Genomic DNA, 13969 nt, shown 5'->3' on the forward strand with positions numbered 1-13969 from the left:
AATGAATCATCTTCAGTTTTTCCCGTGGACGTAACACATCATATTGGTGTGTGCACCACGTTAAATCTGTCATTTTTTCTTGGTTTTGTTTCTTTGTGTTTCGTAGTGTTTGCTTTAACAATTGCCCAACAATCTATGCAAACAAGGACTAATGGATGCCTACCTGGTTGGAGTTTATTCCGGATGAATAATGTGCATATAGTGTTAACTAATGGGAACAATGGCATTTCATGGTTCTGCATCCACTTCAAGAACATATCTTATATATATTTGCATCTGAAACAACTCTGGAGTGTTCCTCCAGTCCACCAGTCTGATGACTAAACTTCTTTAGAAACAGCTCATCTTACAACCAAACCAGGGCATCACAAATTAGCCAGTTTTGAACATGTATTTCACCAACTCAAGAGAATCTCAGAATTGATATAAGAAATATTGTTCTTAAGTTGTCCAAAGAATTGCATTGGCTTGAACACCAACAAATTCGCCAGATCCAATACAAAACAGTATTAAACAACACACAAAGTCCAAGGGCCATTAAGTCATTACAAAAAAAAAAAAAAAAGGTTGCACAATCGAAGACTTAAGTTTAAAATTTATGGAACCCAAAATTTTAAACTTAAGTAAAAATTCGGTCAGTTATGGTTCTCTCCCTCTTGTGTCTTTAAATACTCATGCCCATTAGGCTTGATGAGAATCTCACATCCTAGTTTCCTAAACTGATTGGAAGACTTAACTGTCATGCATGATTAAACTCTTTAATTTGGATATAAAAATCCTCCACTAAACCATATCTCATGATGAATTATATTGCATGTAATTAAATATTATCAAAACACAATTCTTCGTAGATGTCCTTATCAGAGATTTTGTGATCATAATCGGACATAAGGAAACATCATTAAAATAATATAATATATATTCGATAATAAAAAAATGATTTTGTAAACAATTTACAAAAACACCACAGGATCAAAATTCCAATCTGATTGATCAAAGATTCTCTTCTTGATATTCTCCAATCAAGGATAGTGGATTTCATGTTGAACATCTCTTTCATTCATGATGGGCAATCACAAATTCATCACATCGTTATATAGTCCATGAGATATCAAACATTGAAGTACCAAAACTCATAACTTAACACCGTAGCAATAAAGAACTCTCAGGTCAAAAGTTCAACAAGTGACAGGTACGCATCTTGGCCTTATGCCATAGACAATAACACATGCGAGAATTGTATCAGATTCTATACACATACATACATTTATGTCATAAAATCATCATTTCGAGTAACCTACAATGTAATAGCAATATAAACAGGATGTTTGATCCTATCCCTTGTCGAGAACGGTTTGAGTGAAAAAACATAGAACTAACTCATAACCCTGTATATACAATTCATGCATAATAAACATCAAATCATTTATTCAAATCAATTGGGATTTGATGGACATAAATTTTGTGGACTATTTTCATGTGAATTTCAACCTAATTTGTGTTTACCACACGATAAAATACGGCTGAAGATCTATAACTATAGGAAAGTGCACAATATAAATATGTATTAACATACATGGGATGCATTTACAACCAAAACAAGCAAAGAAAGTTAATTTTTAAACCGAAGGAGTACAAACTTCAGACGTCTACTCGTTCATTTAATTTTACATATTTTCCTATTTAAGTGCATAAGCAGCACCACATTTGTCACGTTCTTCTTGTCCAGCAGTACCAAACAATGAAACTAAAGTTTTGAAGGAGACTGCATATGAACCAGATTTCAGGGTGATGAAATTTTTTTTCTCTTTAAATCATAATTATGGGAGAGGTTTTCTTGGATTGAACATCCACTGTAGAATCTCTGCACAGCTCAATAATAGACCCCCAAGGCCCAAGAAAACCATAAATGGTTTGTGAGCCTACAATAGTGTACTGTGGAGGACAACCATTAGCAAGGGAACTAATGCAGAATTTGCTTTAAGAATGTAAATCAAGAACCAAAGAAACAGGAATGATAATACTAATAAGGAAACGAGCTTTAGAACTTTTACAAGGTCTATGTTTTCTTCTAAACCCTACTACCTACCATAAAACTACTTCTTCTTTCCACCATTGGCCTTTGGCTTCTTGTTGACAGTTTCTCTTGAGGACTTCTCTAATGTTTCCTGTCGAGAGATAACATTACAAATAACAAAACAAGAGTACACAAATATTAGAAAAGACAGACAATGATGCAAGCTTGTTAATAAGCACATAAACTAATTCCATGACAGTTGAAGTGAAACATGCACCAAAAACACTGTAGCTAGAACTACATTCATGGTAGGAATGGCATGAGTAGACAGGTTGCTGGCGCAATATAGATACGACTCAAAAAGATACTTTCAAATTTATATACTTCCCAGTAGGAAAATACTTGTCTGCATCAACCCTTCCTTTTTCATAATTTATTTCTTTTCTGAGATGCAATTGACCTTCTAATAACTTGCATTTAATACAGCATTAATATCCACTGCAAAAAAAAAAAAAAAAGAACTGTAAAGATCTGCCCTAAATCCAACCCATTTTATGCCCTTATGCGCAAATTAGAAGTGAAATCTGTATCAACATACAAAAAGTTGCTAGAGTGTTTAGTATTGATATACTTTACCATAGACCTGATATCTGTGATAATAGTTGACAATAAGTTTAAATGTGCAGGGAGTTGAATCTAGGAGATATAGACCCACTGGAATACTGATTTGTTTGTAGAAGTTAATACGAGGAAAGCTATTTAAAAGATCTATGGGTTGATACACTATGATGAAAAGATTTAATGAGTGGCCGCTTTATACGGCAGTGACATCTTTAACAAGCAAGAAACATTCTTGATGGCAAAAATGGTTATGAGTTATGACAGTGATTGTTGGCTTATCCTAATCATAGTTCAAAATCTCGCTGAAATTTCGGAAATTCCAATGGGTCCGAGACAAAATGCCTTGTCGAATTGAAAAAATACAAAGTTTCAGTCTGTTCAAAACTAGAATACTAAAAAACAGAACTGAGAAAACTTGAATGATCTATTGTGATCACCCAGACACCTTTATTTATAATTCTGGAATATAAAATTACATGACCAAAATACCCCTGCCTAGCCAATACAGCTAGGCAGTACATAAACAACTATAAAACATAATACTAAAGCACCCGAAGGACCAGAATACCCCCACGGTATTCTGGTTTACATTATTCAACACTCCCCCTCAAGTTGGAGCAAATATGTCGATCATGCCCAACTTGACTAGATTAGGGTGAAATAATTTTCCAGGCAGACCCTTGGTGAAGATATCAGCAAGCTGATCCGAAGAAGTCACAAAGGGAATACATATCTGCCCATCTTCTAATTTCTCCTTGATGAAATGCCTATCCACCTCAACATGTTTGGTACGGTCATGCTGCACCGGGTTGTGTGCTATACTGATTGCAGCCTTGTTATCGCAGTACAGCATCATAGGAAGGCGAATAGGTAGACCCAAGTCTTGTAGCAGCCCTTTAAGCCAAAGTAACTCACAAATACCTTGTGCCATAGCTCTGAATTCAGCTTCGGCACTAGAACGAGCAACTACATTCTGCTTCTTGCTATGCCAGGTAACAAGATTTCCACCTACAAAAGAACAATATCCAGAAATGGACTTTCGATCTGCTGAAGCAGCCCAATCAGCATCGGTGTATGCCTCTACCCGTAGGTGACCATGTGACGACAAAAGAATGCCCTTTCCAGGAGTTGACTTCAAATAATGTAGAATACGAAGAACAGCCTCCATATGAGAAGTGCAGGGATCATGCATAAATTGACTCACTGCACTCACAGCAACAGCAATGTCTGGACGAGTGTGTGAAAGGTAAATCAGCTTCCCTACAAGTCTTTGGTACGGCCTTTATCAACAGGCTCACCCCCATTTTCCTTGAGCGAGCAGAGGATCCATAGGAGTGTCGAAGGGTGGCAGCCTAGCAAACCGGTTTCAGCCAACAAGTCTAGGACATACTTTCTTTGGGAGAGAAATATGCCTTTCGCAGATCTGGCCACTTCAATCCCAAGAAAGTATCTTAATTTGCCTAGATCTTTAATCTCAAATTCCTGGCCAAGGAAGGTCTTCAACTGTCTGATCTCATCACCATCATTGCCAGTAACCACTATATCATCAACGTAGACTATAAGAACAGTGAGTTTTTCACCAACCCTCTTGATGAAGAGTGTGTGATCAGCATTACTCTGCTTATAGCCCACAGAAATCATGGCCTTGTGGAATCGACCAAACCAAGCCCGGGGTGACTGTTTCAGCCCATACAGTGCACGCTTCAGCCTGCACACTTTTCCTCTATTACTGTCACAAGAGAACCCTGGTGGAATGTCCATGTATACCTCCTCCTCCAGTGCTCCATTCAGGAAGGCATTTTTAACATCTAGCTGTTGCAACTCCCAACCAAGGTTGACTGCACAAGATAACAACACACGAACTGTATTCAACTTTGCAACAGGTGCAAAGGTCTCCTGGTAGTCTATGCCGTATGTCTGAGTAAAACCCTTGGCAACGAGCCGTGCCTTATATCTATCCACGGTGCCATCCACCTTCTGTTTCACCACAAACACCCATTTACATCCAACGGTTTTCTTCCCAGGTGGAAGAACAACAAGCTCCCATGTGTTATTTTTTTTCAAAGCTTCCATTTCTTCCATCATGGCTGCTTCCACTTTCCATCTGATAAAGCTTCCTGCCAATTATTAGGAACACGAACAGAAGAAAGAGAAGTAACAAAAGCACGAAATGATGGGGAAAGGGAGTCATAAGAGACAACATGAGATATAGGATGCTGAGTACAAGTCTTGACACCTTTGCGAAGGGCAATAGGCAAGTCAGGAGAAGGAACATTACCAGGGAGAGGCGGGTTCGGATCCAGGTTCGGCAATTGGATGGGTACAGAGCAACAGTGGATTGAACCGATTATGTCTCCTTCCATAGGTCTTCATAGTGCTAACATCAATCCTCCTCTCGAAATTCACTAATGGTTCTCTGGACAGGAGTTTGGGCTTGAGGGGCTGCTCCCCCGAACAGGGAACCTCGTCTGGATCGGGAGTGGTCCGCTCCCCCGAACAAGAACTTCTCCCCGACTCGGGGAGGACCGATAGGCTGAAGGACTCATTATAGACGACTGGAGTGGAGGAGGATGCTCAAAGCCAACACATCTTCGCTAACACTCTCCCCCGAAGAGGTGGGGACACATAGTAGGAGAGACGCTCATGAAACACAACATCCATGCGACAAAAGTCCGGCGGGATGGAGGGTGATAAGCATTTATACCCCTTCGAGAGTAGCAGTACCCCAAGAAAATGCAATCAAGACTACGGGGTTCAAGCTTGCCCGGGGACCTGGTATCCCGGCGCATAAGACACGCCAAACACCTTAGGGGGAACAATAAAGGAGGAAGAGCCAAGTAGTAGCTCAACAGGGGGTCTAGAGTGAAGGACCCGACTGGGCAACCTATTAATTAAATAAGCGGCAGTGAGAACAGCATCCCCCCAATGAACTGAGGGGACATTCCGGGCAAACAAAAGGGCACGAGCGACCTCTAAAAGGTGGCGGTTCTTCCTCTCAGCCACACCATTTTGGGCTGGAGTATCAACACAGCTGGTCTGGTGGAGGATCCCATGGGCAGCCAAGTATTTTTGGAACTGACCTTCCATATACTCTCGCCCATTATCACTCCGTAAAATTTGAATAGTGGTATGAAATTGAGTTTGAACCAGCTGGTGAAAGTGCTGAAAACATGAGAAAACCTCACTTTTGTTGTGCATCAGATAATCCCAAGTAAACCTAGAATAGCAATCAATAAAGGTGACATACCACCGATGACCCGAAAGGGCAACTTTTCTACTAGGACCCCACACATCAGAATGAACAACATGAAATAAAGAAGATGACCTTTTATTAGAAATAGGATAGTTGGAACGTGTCTGTTTGGCCAAGACACAAGGCTCACAAAAAAAATCTTCTTTATAATAAGTTTTGCCGAATGCGGGAAATAAAGTAGATAAGGTTCCTAAAGGTGGATGTCCTAGTCTAGAGTGCCATAAGTGTAATTCAGAGGAAAAAGATGCTGGTGAACAAAGTCTAGAAGGTAAAGCCGGTGTAGATGCAGGATCTCCATTAAGCAGGTACAATCCGCCATGCACTTTACCCGATCCAATCGTCTTCCCTGAGTCCAGTTCCTGAAAAACACAATGAGTAGGAAAGAATGTCACTTTGCAGTTTAAAGATTTAGTGATACTACTAATGGAGAGAAGGTTAGTAGTAAACTTGGGAATATGTAACACAATCGATAAAGTGTCAGGGTTTTGCAAAACCCTGACAGTTGAGATCGATAAGAAGAGGAAAGAGGCTGCAGCTGTGGGGTCTTCAATCAATGTGAAATCAGAGAGGATACATGTTGTCGTAGGCCTGCATTGATGCTCCAAAGAAACCAATTGATCTCCCAACTGTTATGAGATCGATCTCCAAAAAAACTGAAGCAATCCTGAATCGCAGAGAGAGATAATGGCAGCAGCTATCGATCTGAATTAGGTTTTAAAATTGAGGTGAGATGGAGGGCAGCACTCGAACCATAGATAGATCACCTCATGGGTGCTGCCCTAAAAAGGGTTGAATGGATCAAAGGAAGAGAAGAGAGAAGGGAGAAGGGAGAGGAGAAGGGGGAGAGGAGAGGAATCAAGAGAAAAGGATTGTTTTTGAACAATCGAGCAGGTCTTAGAACCCTAGCTCTGATACCATGTTGAAACCGCTTCCTCTAAAAGGCCGACCTTGTAGGAAAGGGAGGAAACAATATGTTTATTAAACAAGAGCTCTAACACGGCGGACTATCCAAAGGGGGACACGGGTGGATAAATAATTCAACACCTGCCCGCTCCCAGGGGGACTCGATACCGTGACCCCTGCCTGCTTTGATACCATGTTCAAAACTAGAATACTAAAAAACAGAATTGAGAAAACTTGAATGATCTATTGTGATCACCCAGGCACCTTTATTTATAATTCTGGAATATGAAATTACATGACCAAAATACCCCTGCCTAGCCAATACAGCTAGGCAGTACATAAGCAACTATAAAACATAATACTAAAGCACCCAAAGGACCAGAATACCCCCACAGTATTCTGGTTTACATTATTCAACACAGTCGAAATTTTGACTGTTTGTAACATCTTGCCGAATCGGCCAGATGTTAAAAACACCAGGCATAAAAAGTCAGTCTCGTGACTCTCAATCGAAATTTCAATCAAGAGCTCTCCAGATTCTGGTTTATGTTCCCATTTTCACTTTTTGAGCTTGTTTTTGCTATTTTGTGATTTCTTCTTCGAATTTCCGCCGCATCAACACTGGAATCACTTGGGAAACGCATCATTGAAGCCTTCTCCACTGTTTCAGGTAAAACCACTTTCTCCAAAAATGTTTCAGAAATTAGCAATGCCACCTCCTGAGGTTTACCGATATTTTAAGGTACCCACACTAAGTATCGAAATATCAACTGTTACCCATTTTTAAATGGTGATAACCTCTGAAATGCATTTTAATAAATTACCCTCTACACTAGAACATTTAAAACCCAGTCCAACACTGCATCTCCCGACTTCTGCTGTTGTTGCTTCTCTCCCTCTCCAATGCAGATCGATGGCACCGAGATCAGCGAAAATCAGTCACGGACAGCATGGGTGACAAACAAAATCAAACCAGGGGATGGGGAGTTTATATTTCAAACCCAGAATAATATTTAAAAAATGAACATAAAATGAACAGAAAAATGGGAGAATCGTCAGAAGTTGCAGCGGCGTTGGCGGAACTCTTTGGATGAGTCAAGCGGCCATCGCTTGGCTTGTCTCAATCTCTTCTTCACGAATCCAATGAGTGGTACTCCGTAATCACGGGAACAGCAACCAACCGAGCTTGGATGAGATTCAACAATACAAAAGTCCAGTCTCCGATGTCTCGCTACAGAAATGGGATCGGCCACTGCTGATCTGCGTCGGCGCTGTATCGCCATTGTTGCTTATCTCACGGATTCAAGAATGGGGAAGCGAAATGGTGATTTGATGGATAGTTACAGAATATGAGAGAAAATAGGAATTAAAAAAAAAAAAGAACAAGTATGAAGTCACTGTGGATCGGCCGTTGATGAAACTGAGTAGGTAAGGAAGATGGGGTCTCGATTCTAGTGGGAAATGAGATAGCAGATTCAGAAATGGGGTAGAAGAATAGAAAAAAGAAGAATGAAAAGAGAAAGAAAAAAAGGAATAGTGATTCGGATGTGGGTTTGGATCAATGAAAATAAAATAGAAAAGGGGATTTAGGAATGGAGAGATGTTGGGTCTGAGAAAAAAAAGAAAGTTCAGTGGGAGATCGGTTCGGTTAAGGTGGAGTAAAGCTACAGGTAGATCCAGTGGTGGCTATGGTGGTTTCAATCAGTGGGTTTTGGATGTAGAAGAAAAGAAAATTACTGTCATAAATTACTGTCATAAGAGGTTTTTGGGAGGTGGGGCCACTAGACTCAAACAACATCTGGCTAGGAATTCCCCTGATGTTGTCTCGTGTCATATGGTCCCTATTGAGGTAGCAAGGACCATAAGTGAGCACATGAGGGAAAGGAGTAAGAGGAAGGCTCAAAGGAAGAAGGCAAGGATAGAATTTGAGGATGCAGTGTGGGAGGCTATGATGATATGATGATGATAGTGATGACCCTATCTATGTGCCTGATGATATACACACTGAGGAAAAGGCTAGGGATTTTCAGCTAGCATAGGCGAGGAGTAGAGCCACTTATCATGAGGATCAGGAGAGACTAAGAGTAGGTGGTATTGGAGGAGCTGGTACCTCTAGAGCAGGTGGTAGGCAGCCTGGGTTCCCTAATACCTTCAAGAGATCTCAGAGTACGAGAGCAACTCCACTTCCACCACCTCTAGTAGTACCACCACGAGTTGAGCCCGTAGTACAGCAGGATCCTAGTGTCTATAGGAAGAAAGGCAGCAAGCAGCCTAAGATTAAGGGAGCATGGAAAAAAGGGGTTGTGAAAGAGTATATAGCTAAGTGGATGTTATACAATACCATCCCAGCAAACACCGCACAAGGCCCCTATTATCAGACGATGATAGATGCAATTGCTGAGGCTGGCCCAGGGTATAAGAGGCCAACCCCATATGAGATTATGAATGTTTATTTGCCCCAACAGAAGAGTGAGCTTGAGGAGTATATTGGTGAAATGAGGGTAATATGGGAGAGCTATAGGATGACTATCATGTGTGATGGTTGGACTGGTTCTACAAGAAAGTCATCATCAACTTTATGATGTATTGTGATGGGAGGACAATATTCGTCCAATCTATGGATGCATCCAAGGAAAAAAAGGATGCAAAATATATTTACAAGTTGAAGGAGGCGGTAGCAGAGGTAGGAGTGGAGCACGTTGTCCAGGTTATAACGGACAACAGAAGCAACTTTAAGAAGGCCGGTGAGAAGTTAATGCATACAGTAAGTATCGGCTCTGCTGGACACCTTGTGCAGCCCATTGTATAGACCTCACGCTGAAGGATACGGGGGAAGATAAAATTGGTACAGGAAGTAATTCTTCAGTTTGGTCTATCTCGATGTAACAATGATTACTCTCTTTTATCAAAAGACCAACACAGGCAGAATTTTCCTTCTTGTGTATGTGGATGATATAGTGATTACTGGAGATGACTCTGAAGGAATTAAGAGTTTGAAGTCTCATTTACAACAGAGGTTTCAAACTAAGGATTTGGGGAAGTTAAACTATTTCCTAGGTGTTGAATTGGCTCAGTCGAGGAAGAACATATCCCTATCTCAACGGAAGTATACTCTTGACTTGCTTACAGAGACTGGGATGCTAGGATGTAGACCTAATGTCAAACTCGTTGCTGAAGAGGGAGATGTTCTTGATGATCCAGAGAAATATAGAAGACTTGTTGGGAAGCTCAACTATTTGACGTTCACTAGACCCAATATTGCTTTCCCGATAAGTGTTATAAACCAATTTTTGTCATCTCCTCGGATTCCTCATTGGGATGTTGTTATACAAATTTTGAGATACCTCAAAAAGGCTCCAGAGCGTGGATTAGTATATGCTAGTCATGGACATGGGAGAGTTGAAGGGTTCTCAGATGTAGATTGGGCTGGATCACCTGTTGATAGGAGATCAACTACAAGTTATTGTGTGTTTGTGGGAAGTAACCATATCTCATGGAAGAGCAACAAATAGAGTGTAGTGGCTAGATCAAGTGCAGAGTCAGAATATCGAACCATCACACATGCAACTTCTGAACTGGTTTGTCTGACAATGTTGTTGACTGAGCTTGGGTTTAAGGATTCCTCACCAATGCAACTATGATGTAATAACCAAGCAACAATACATATTGCCTCAAACCCAGTGTTTCATGAAAGGACCAAACATATTGAGGTAGACTGTCACTTTGTTCGAGAAAAACTTCAACAGGGAGTAATCTCTACAAAGCATGTCAAGACAGGAGAGCAACTTACAGACATCTTTACCAAGTCATTAGGAAGTGGGAGGGTTGACTATATTTGTAACAAGCTGGGCATGATTGATATATATGCTCCAGCTTGAGGGGGAGTGTTGAGAGGGTAAATATTCCTCTCGGGATTAGCGTCAAACCTTTGGCGCTAATCCCGAGAGATCTCCTCTCCTTTATTGTTTTTTTGTTGTTTCTTTCCCCTTTTACCCCTATTTTGTAAACCTTCTTTATATGAAAGAAATCGCAGCCCTCTCATCTAACGAGAGGACTGCTCTTTGGCTCTCACACTCTCTTCTCTTCTCCTCCTTCCTCCTCCCTTCCTTCTCTATTTTCTGCTTTATTTACATAGTCCATCTTCAACTTTATGGTATATTGTGAAGCTAGGACCATGTTCCTCAAGTCTGTTGATGCATCCAAGCAAAAGAAGGATGCAAAAATATATTTACAGTTTGTTGAAGAGGTGGGGATAGAGAACATTGTCAAAGTGGTGAAGGACAATGATAGTAACTTCAAGAAAGCGGGGGAGAGATTGATGAACAACCTGTAGGTTTTGAAACCCTTGTTGATGCAGATAAGTCACTTAAATGGCTTATTTTATTAGAAATAAGCCTTGGGTTGGGTTATGTAGGTGTTGGCCTTTAATCCCATGGGTTTTCTTTGTCATTAGCCACTTTAAAGGGCCTAAAGTACGTTGGCGATGAGACCTATCAGGCTTTTGTGATGGACTTTGAGCATTTCTTCAGACATACCATGACATGGCCTTCTTTAGTGATCGAGGTGAAGAAACGGTTTCATTAGCGTCAATGATCTTCCTCATCTTTCGAGCCTGCCTGGAACTCTATATGGTATTGACAAGAGTAGGAGATTAGGAGGAAGAACTTTGTAAGGGTCTTTTGAGTTTCACCTTTAATGTGGGTTGACTGATTGTACACCTATGATGTTATAGCATTTTGACATTTAATAATATTAAATGATTTTTCTCTATTTATGACTTGCAATTGTATGTTAAAGTTGTTTCCATTTGTTTTTGTACGTTATAGTACTAAATTACGTGTAACATAGGCTATCATTGAGAAATATACAGGCAAGGTACCTCATACACTGACAACATAGGGTACAAAACAAACATTTTGAGTGTGTTTTTTAACAATCTAAGAGTTCCATTTTATTTAGAAATGTTTAATTAGGGTCTTTGTGAAGTTTCAGGCCAAAATATGGTCAGTTGACCACCGAAACCTGAGGATTTGACCAGGTTTCGGTTGAAACCTGAAAATTTTCAGTTCCAACCTCAAAACCAGGGTTGAAACCAACTTCGTAAACCTTGATAAAGGGAAGACCAAATATGGCTTGGGAAGAATTACAAAGAAAATATATGAATAGCTTTGGGCCGACAACCAACATGGCCTGAATGGAATTATTGAAAATCGGCAAAACCCTAAAATTAAAGATTCATAGGATAGGATCTGCAAGGTGGACTTGCAAGCACAATATAACAGGAATATAGAACAGGACAGATATGAAATTGATTGAGAAAAGACAAGAAACAAGAGATTATCAGATAAAAGAAAATAAATAAACTGAAATCAGGAAAAGGAATAAAAAGAAATAAATAAACATTGGTTTGAGATGAAGGTTCACCACGGTTTTCAGATTCATGTGCTAAAGCAGACAGCTCTGGAGAACAGCCCCAAGTGCTTGGAACCTAGATGCAAAGGCACAGGGTATCTGCTCCCAACAGCCTTTGGGCTTGAGCAGAAAGAGGCATGCAGAGAGAACATCATAGGCCTGAGTATTAGTCTAGGAGATCCTATCATGCACTTGATTTCCTGTCACCAGAGTCCCATAGAAATCATGGTAGTCAATCACGTATTTTGCCCCAGATAGGATCTAAACAAATTTCTAGAAAAGATGGTGTTCTATTTCCCCCATTCACCTCTTTTTAGAACAAAGTTACTTAACTAGGAACCAACTATGCATCAATAGAACGAAGAAAAGCTTCACAGCAATGAAGAAGTAGTTAAGACCTTTCAAGATTAATTTTAGGTCTTTGGAACATAAATAATCAGAATGCTATTGTACAATTTCTACTTAATTTTGACGCGAGACTTTCTCCATTTCTCATGGAAATCATTAAAGGAAAGAAAGCTTTTAAAAGCAACTAAATTCTATATAGAAGCAATTCCATAGTGGAGTCCCAACTCCCAAGCCCAATTACACTAACTGTAGAAAAGGAGAAGAAAAAAACAACCACAGTCTACACGGCAAACCCCCCATCAAAATAACAACATAGCAACCATTCAAAATAGGGAGTAACATGCATCAAGTGTGATGTAATCCAATGGACAGAACTGAAGTTACAAGTTACAACACAGTTCCAAAATTAGTAACTAATGGTCATCTAGCAACAGCAGCCGATTGGTAAAATTGGATGGGGTTGTCGAAGGAAGGGGATTGGGTCCTCTTTAAGACTTTAAAAACTCAGCCACAATGGATGGCTGGATGTAGATTATGGGTTTTTGCACAGAATTAGTAACTTACAGTCACAGCCATATTCAGCCAAGGGATGGGGCCCATATCAGTACCGAGTGGAAGGGATAAGATGGTTGATAGTTTGACACAATACCAAAATATGGCCAGGAGTTGATGGCTAAACATGGAGTTGCAGGACCTGAAGATTACTACCACAAGACTCTCAAAACCAGGGTGCCGCAGGATTGATTGATCAGTCTTCTAAACCAGTTTCTGTTGGAGTCGATGGAGCAGCCCTGGATAGATCACACAGCAATTGTAGCAGTGGCAAAGGAGTCTGGTACCTCTCAATGGACTACTGATTGCAGGTTTAATGAAAACAGAAACTAAAAGAGAAAGGAAGAGAAGCAGAGAGAAGAAGAAAGGGGGGATATGACCAAGGCCTCTCACATATGTCCTTTGTCAGTCTCTCACTGACCTTGGTCTTGCACCATCTGTCACTCACAGCACACAAGGCACAAGCTAAGCTTTCTCAAAACCCAAATTGTGGGGTGTTGTGTAGACAACCCCTCATTTATTGATGGATCCAGATCCTCTACGGCCAATGTATAGCAGCGATCTAACCGGCCCTGTAACATGAGCGTGACAGCTGTAAAGTGTGAGATCCAACGGTTTGTTTTTAAAACTTTCAAAAACTTTGAGTTAACGGTTTAAGTATATGGCAAACCAAGATAGACCGGTCTGGGTTTACCAAGACAGACCGGTCTACAACTAAAACAAAAGAAACGACTTTCTCTTCTTCCTCCCATCGTCCCATTTTCACATCTCAAAACCCTAGATTGCATTTTCATGAGCTTTCTCTTCTTCCTCCTCGTTCGAACCCACCCCCATCCTCTTCCTCCTTCGGCTCCTTTGTGACG

General features: G+C 40.5%; 1 protein-coding gene across 5 annotated transcripts in view; it reads right to left on the bottom strand.

The window, feature by feature from the left end:
- Positions 1-2005: 2005 nt before the first annotated feature.
- The window catches only part of LOC122661384 (flap endonuclease 1), a 30427-nt gene continuing 18463 nt past the window's right edge, over positions 2006-13969 (bottom strand). For 2 of the 5 annotated variants that reach the window (XM_043856766.1, XM_043856765.1), the window contains exons 18-19: positions 12219-12406; positions 2107-2168 (exon numbers count right to left, since the gene is read on the bottom strand). In XM_043856766.1, the coding sequence (XP_043712701.1) occupies positions 12233-12406 (174 nt within the window). In that variant the 3' untranslated portion in view covers positions 2107-2168; positions 12219-12232. Of the gene's footprint in view, positions 2054-2088; positions 2169-12218; positions 12407-13969 lie in introns of those variants that run through there. The other 3 variants (XM_043856768.1, XM_043856764.1, XM_043856767.1) reach the window with 3 other exon arrangements.

Source organism: Telopea speciosissima, chromosome 5 (genome assembly GCF_018873765.1).
Source record: "Telopea speciosissima isolate NSW1024214 ecotype Mountain lineage chromosome 5, Tspe_v1, whole genome shotgun sequence".
NCBI classification, from domain to species: Eukaryota; Viridiplantae; Streptophyta; class Magnoliopsida; order Proteales; family Proteaceae; genus Telopea; species Telopea speciosissima.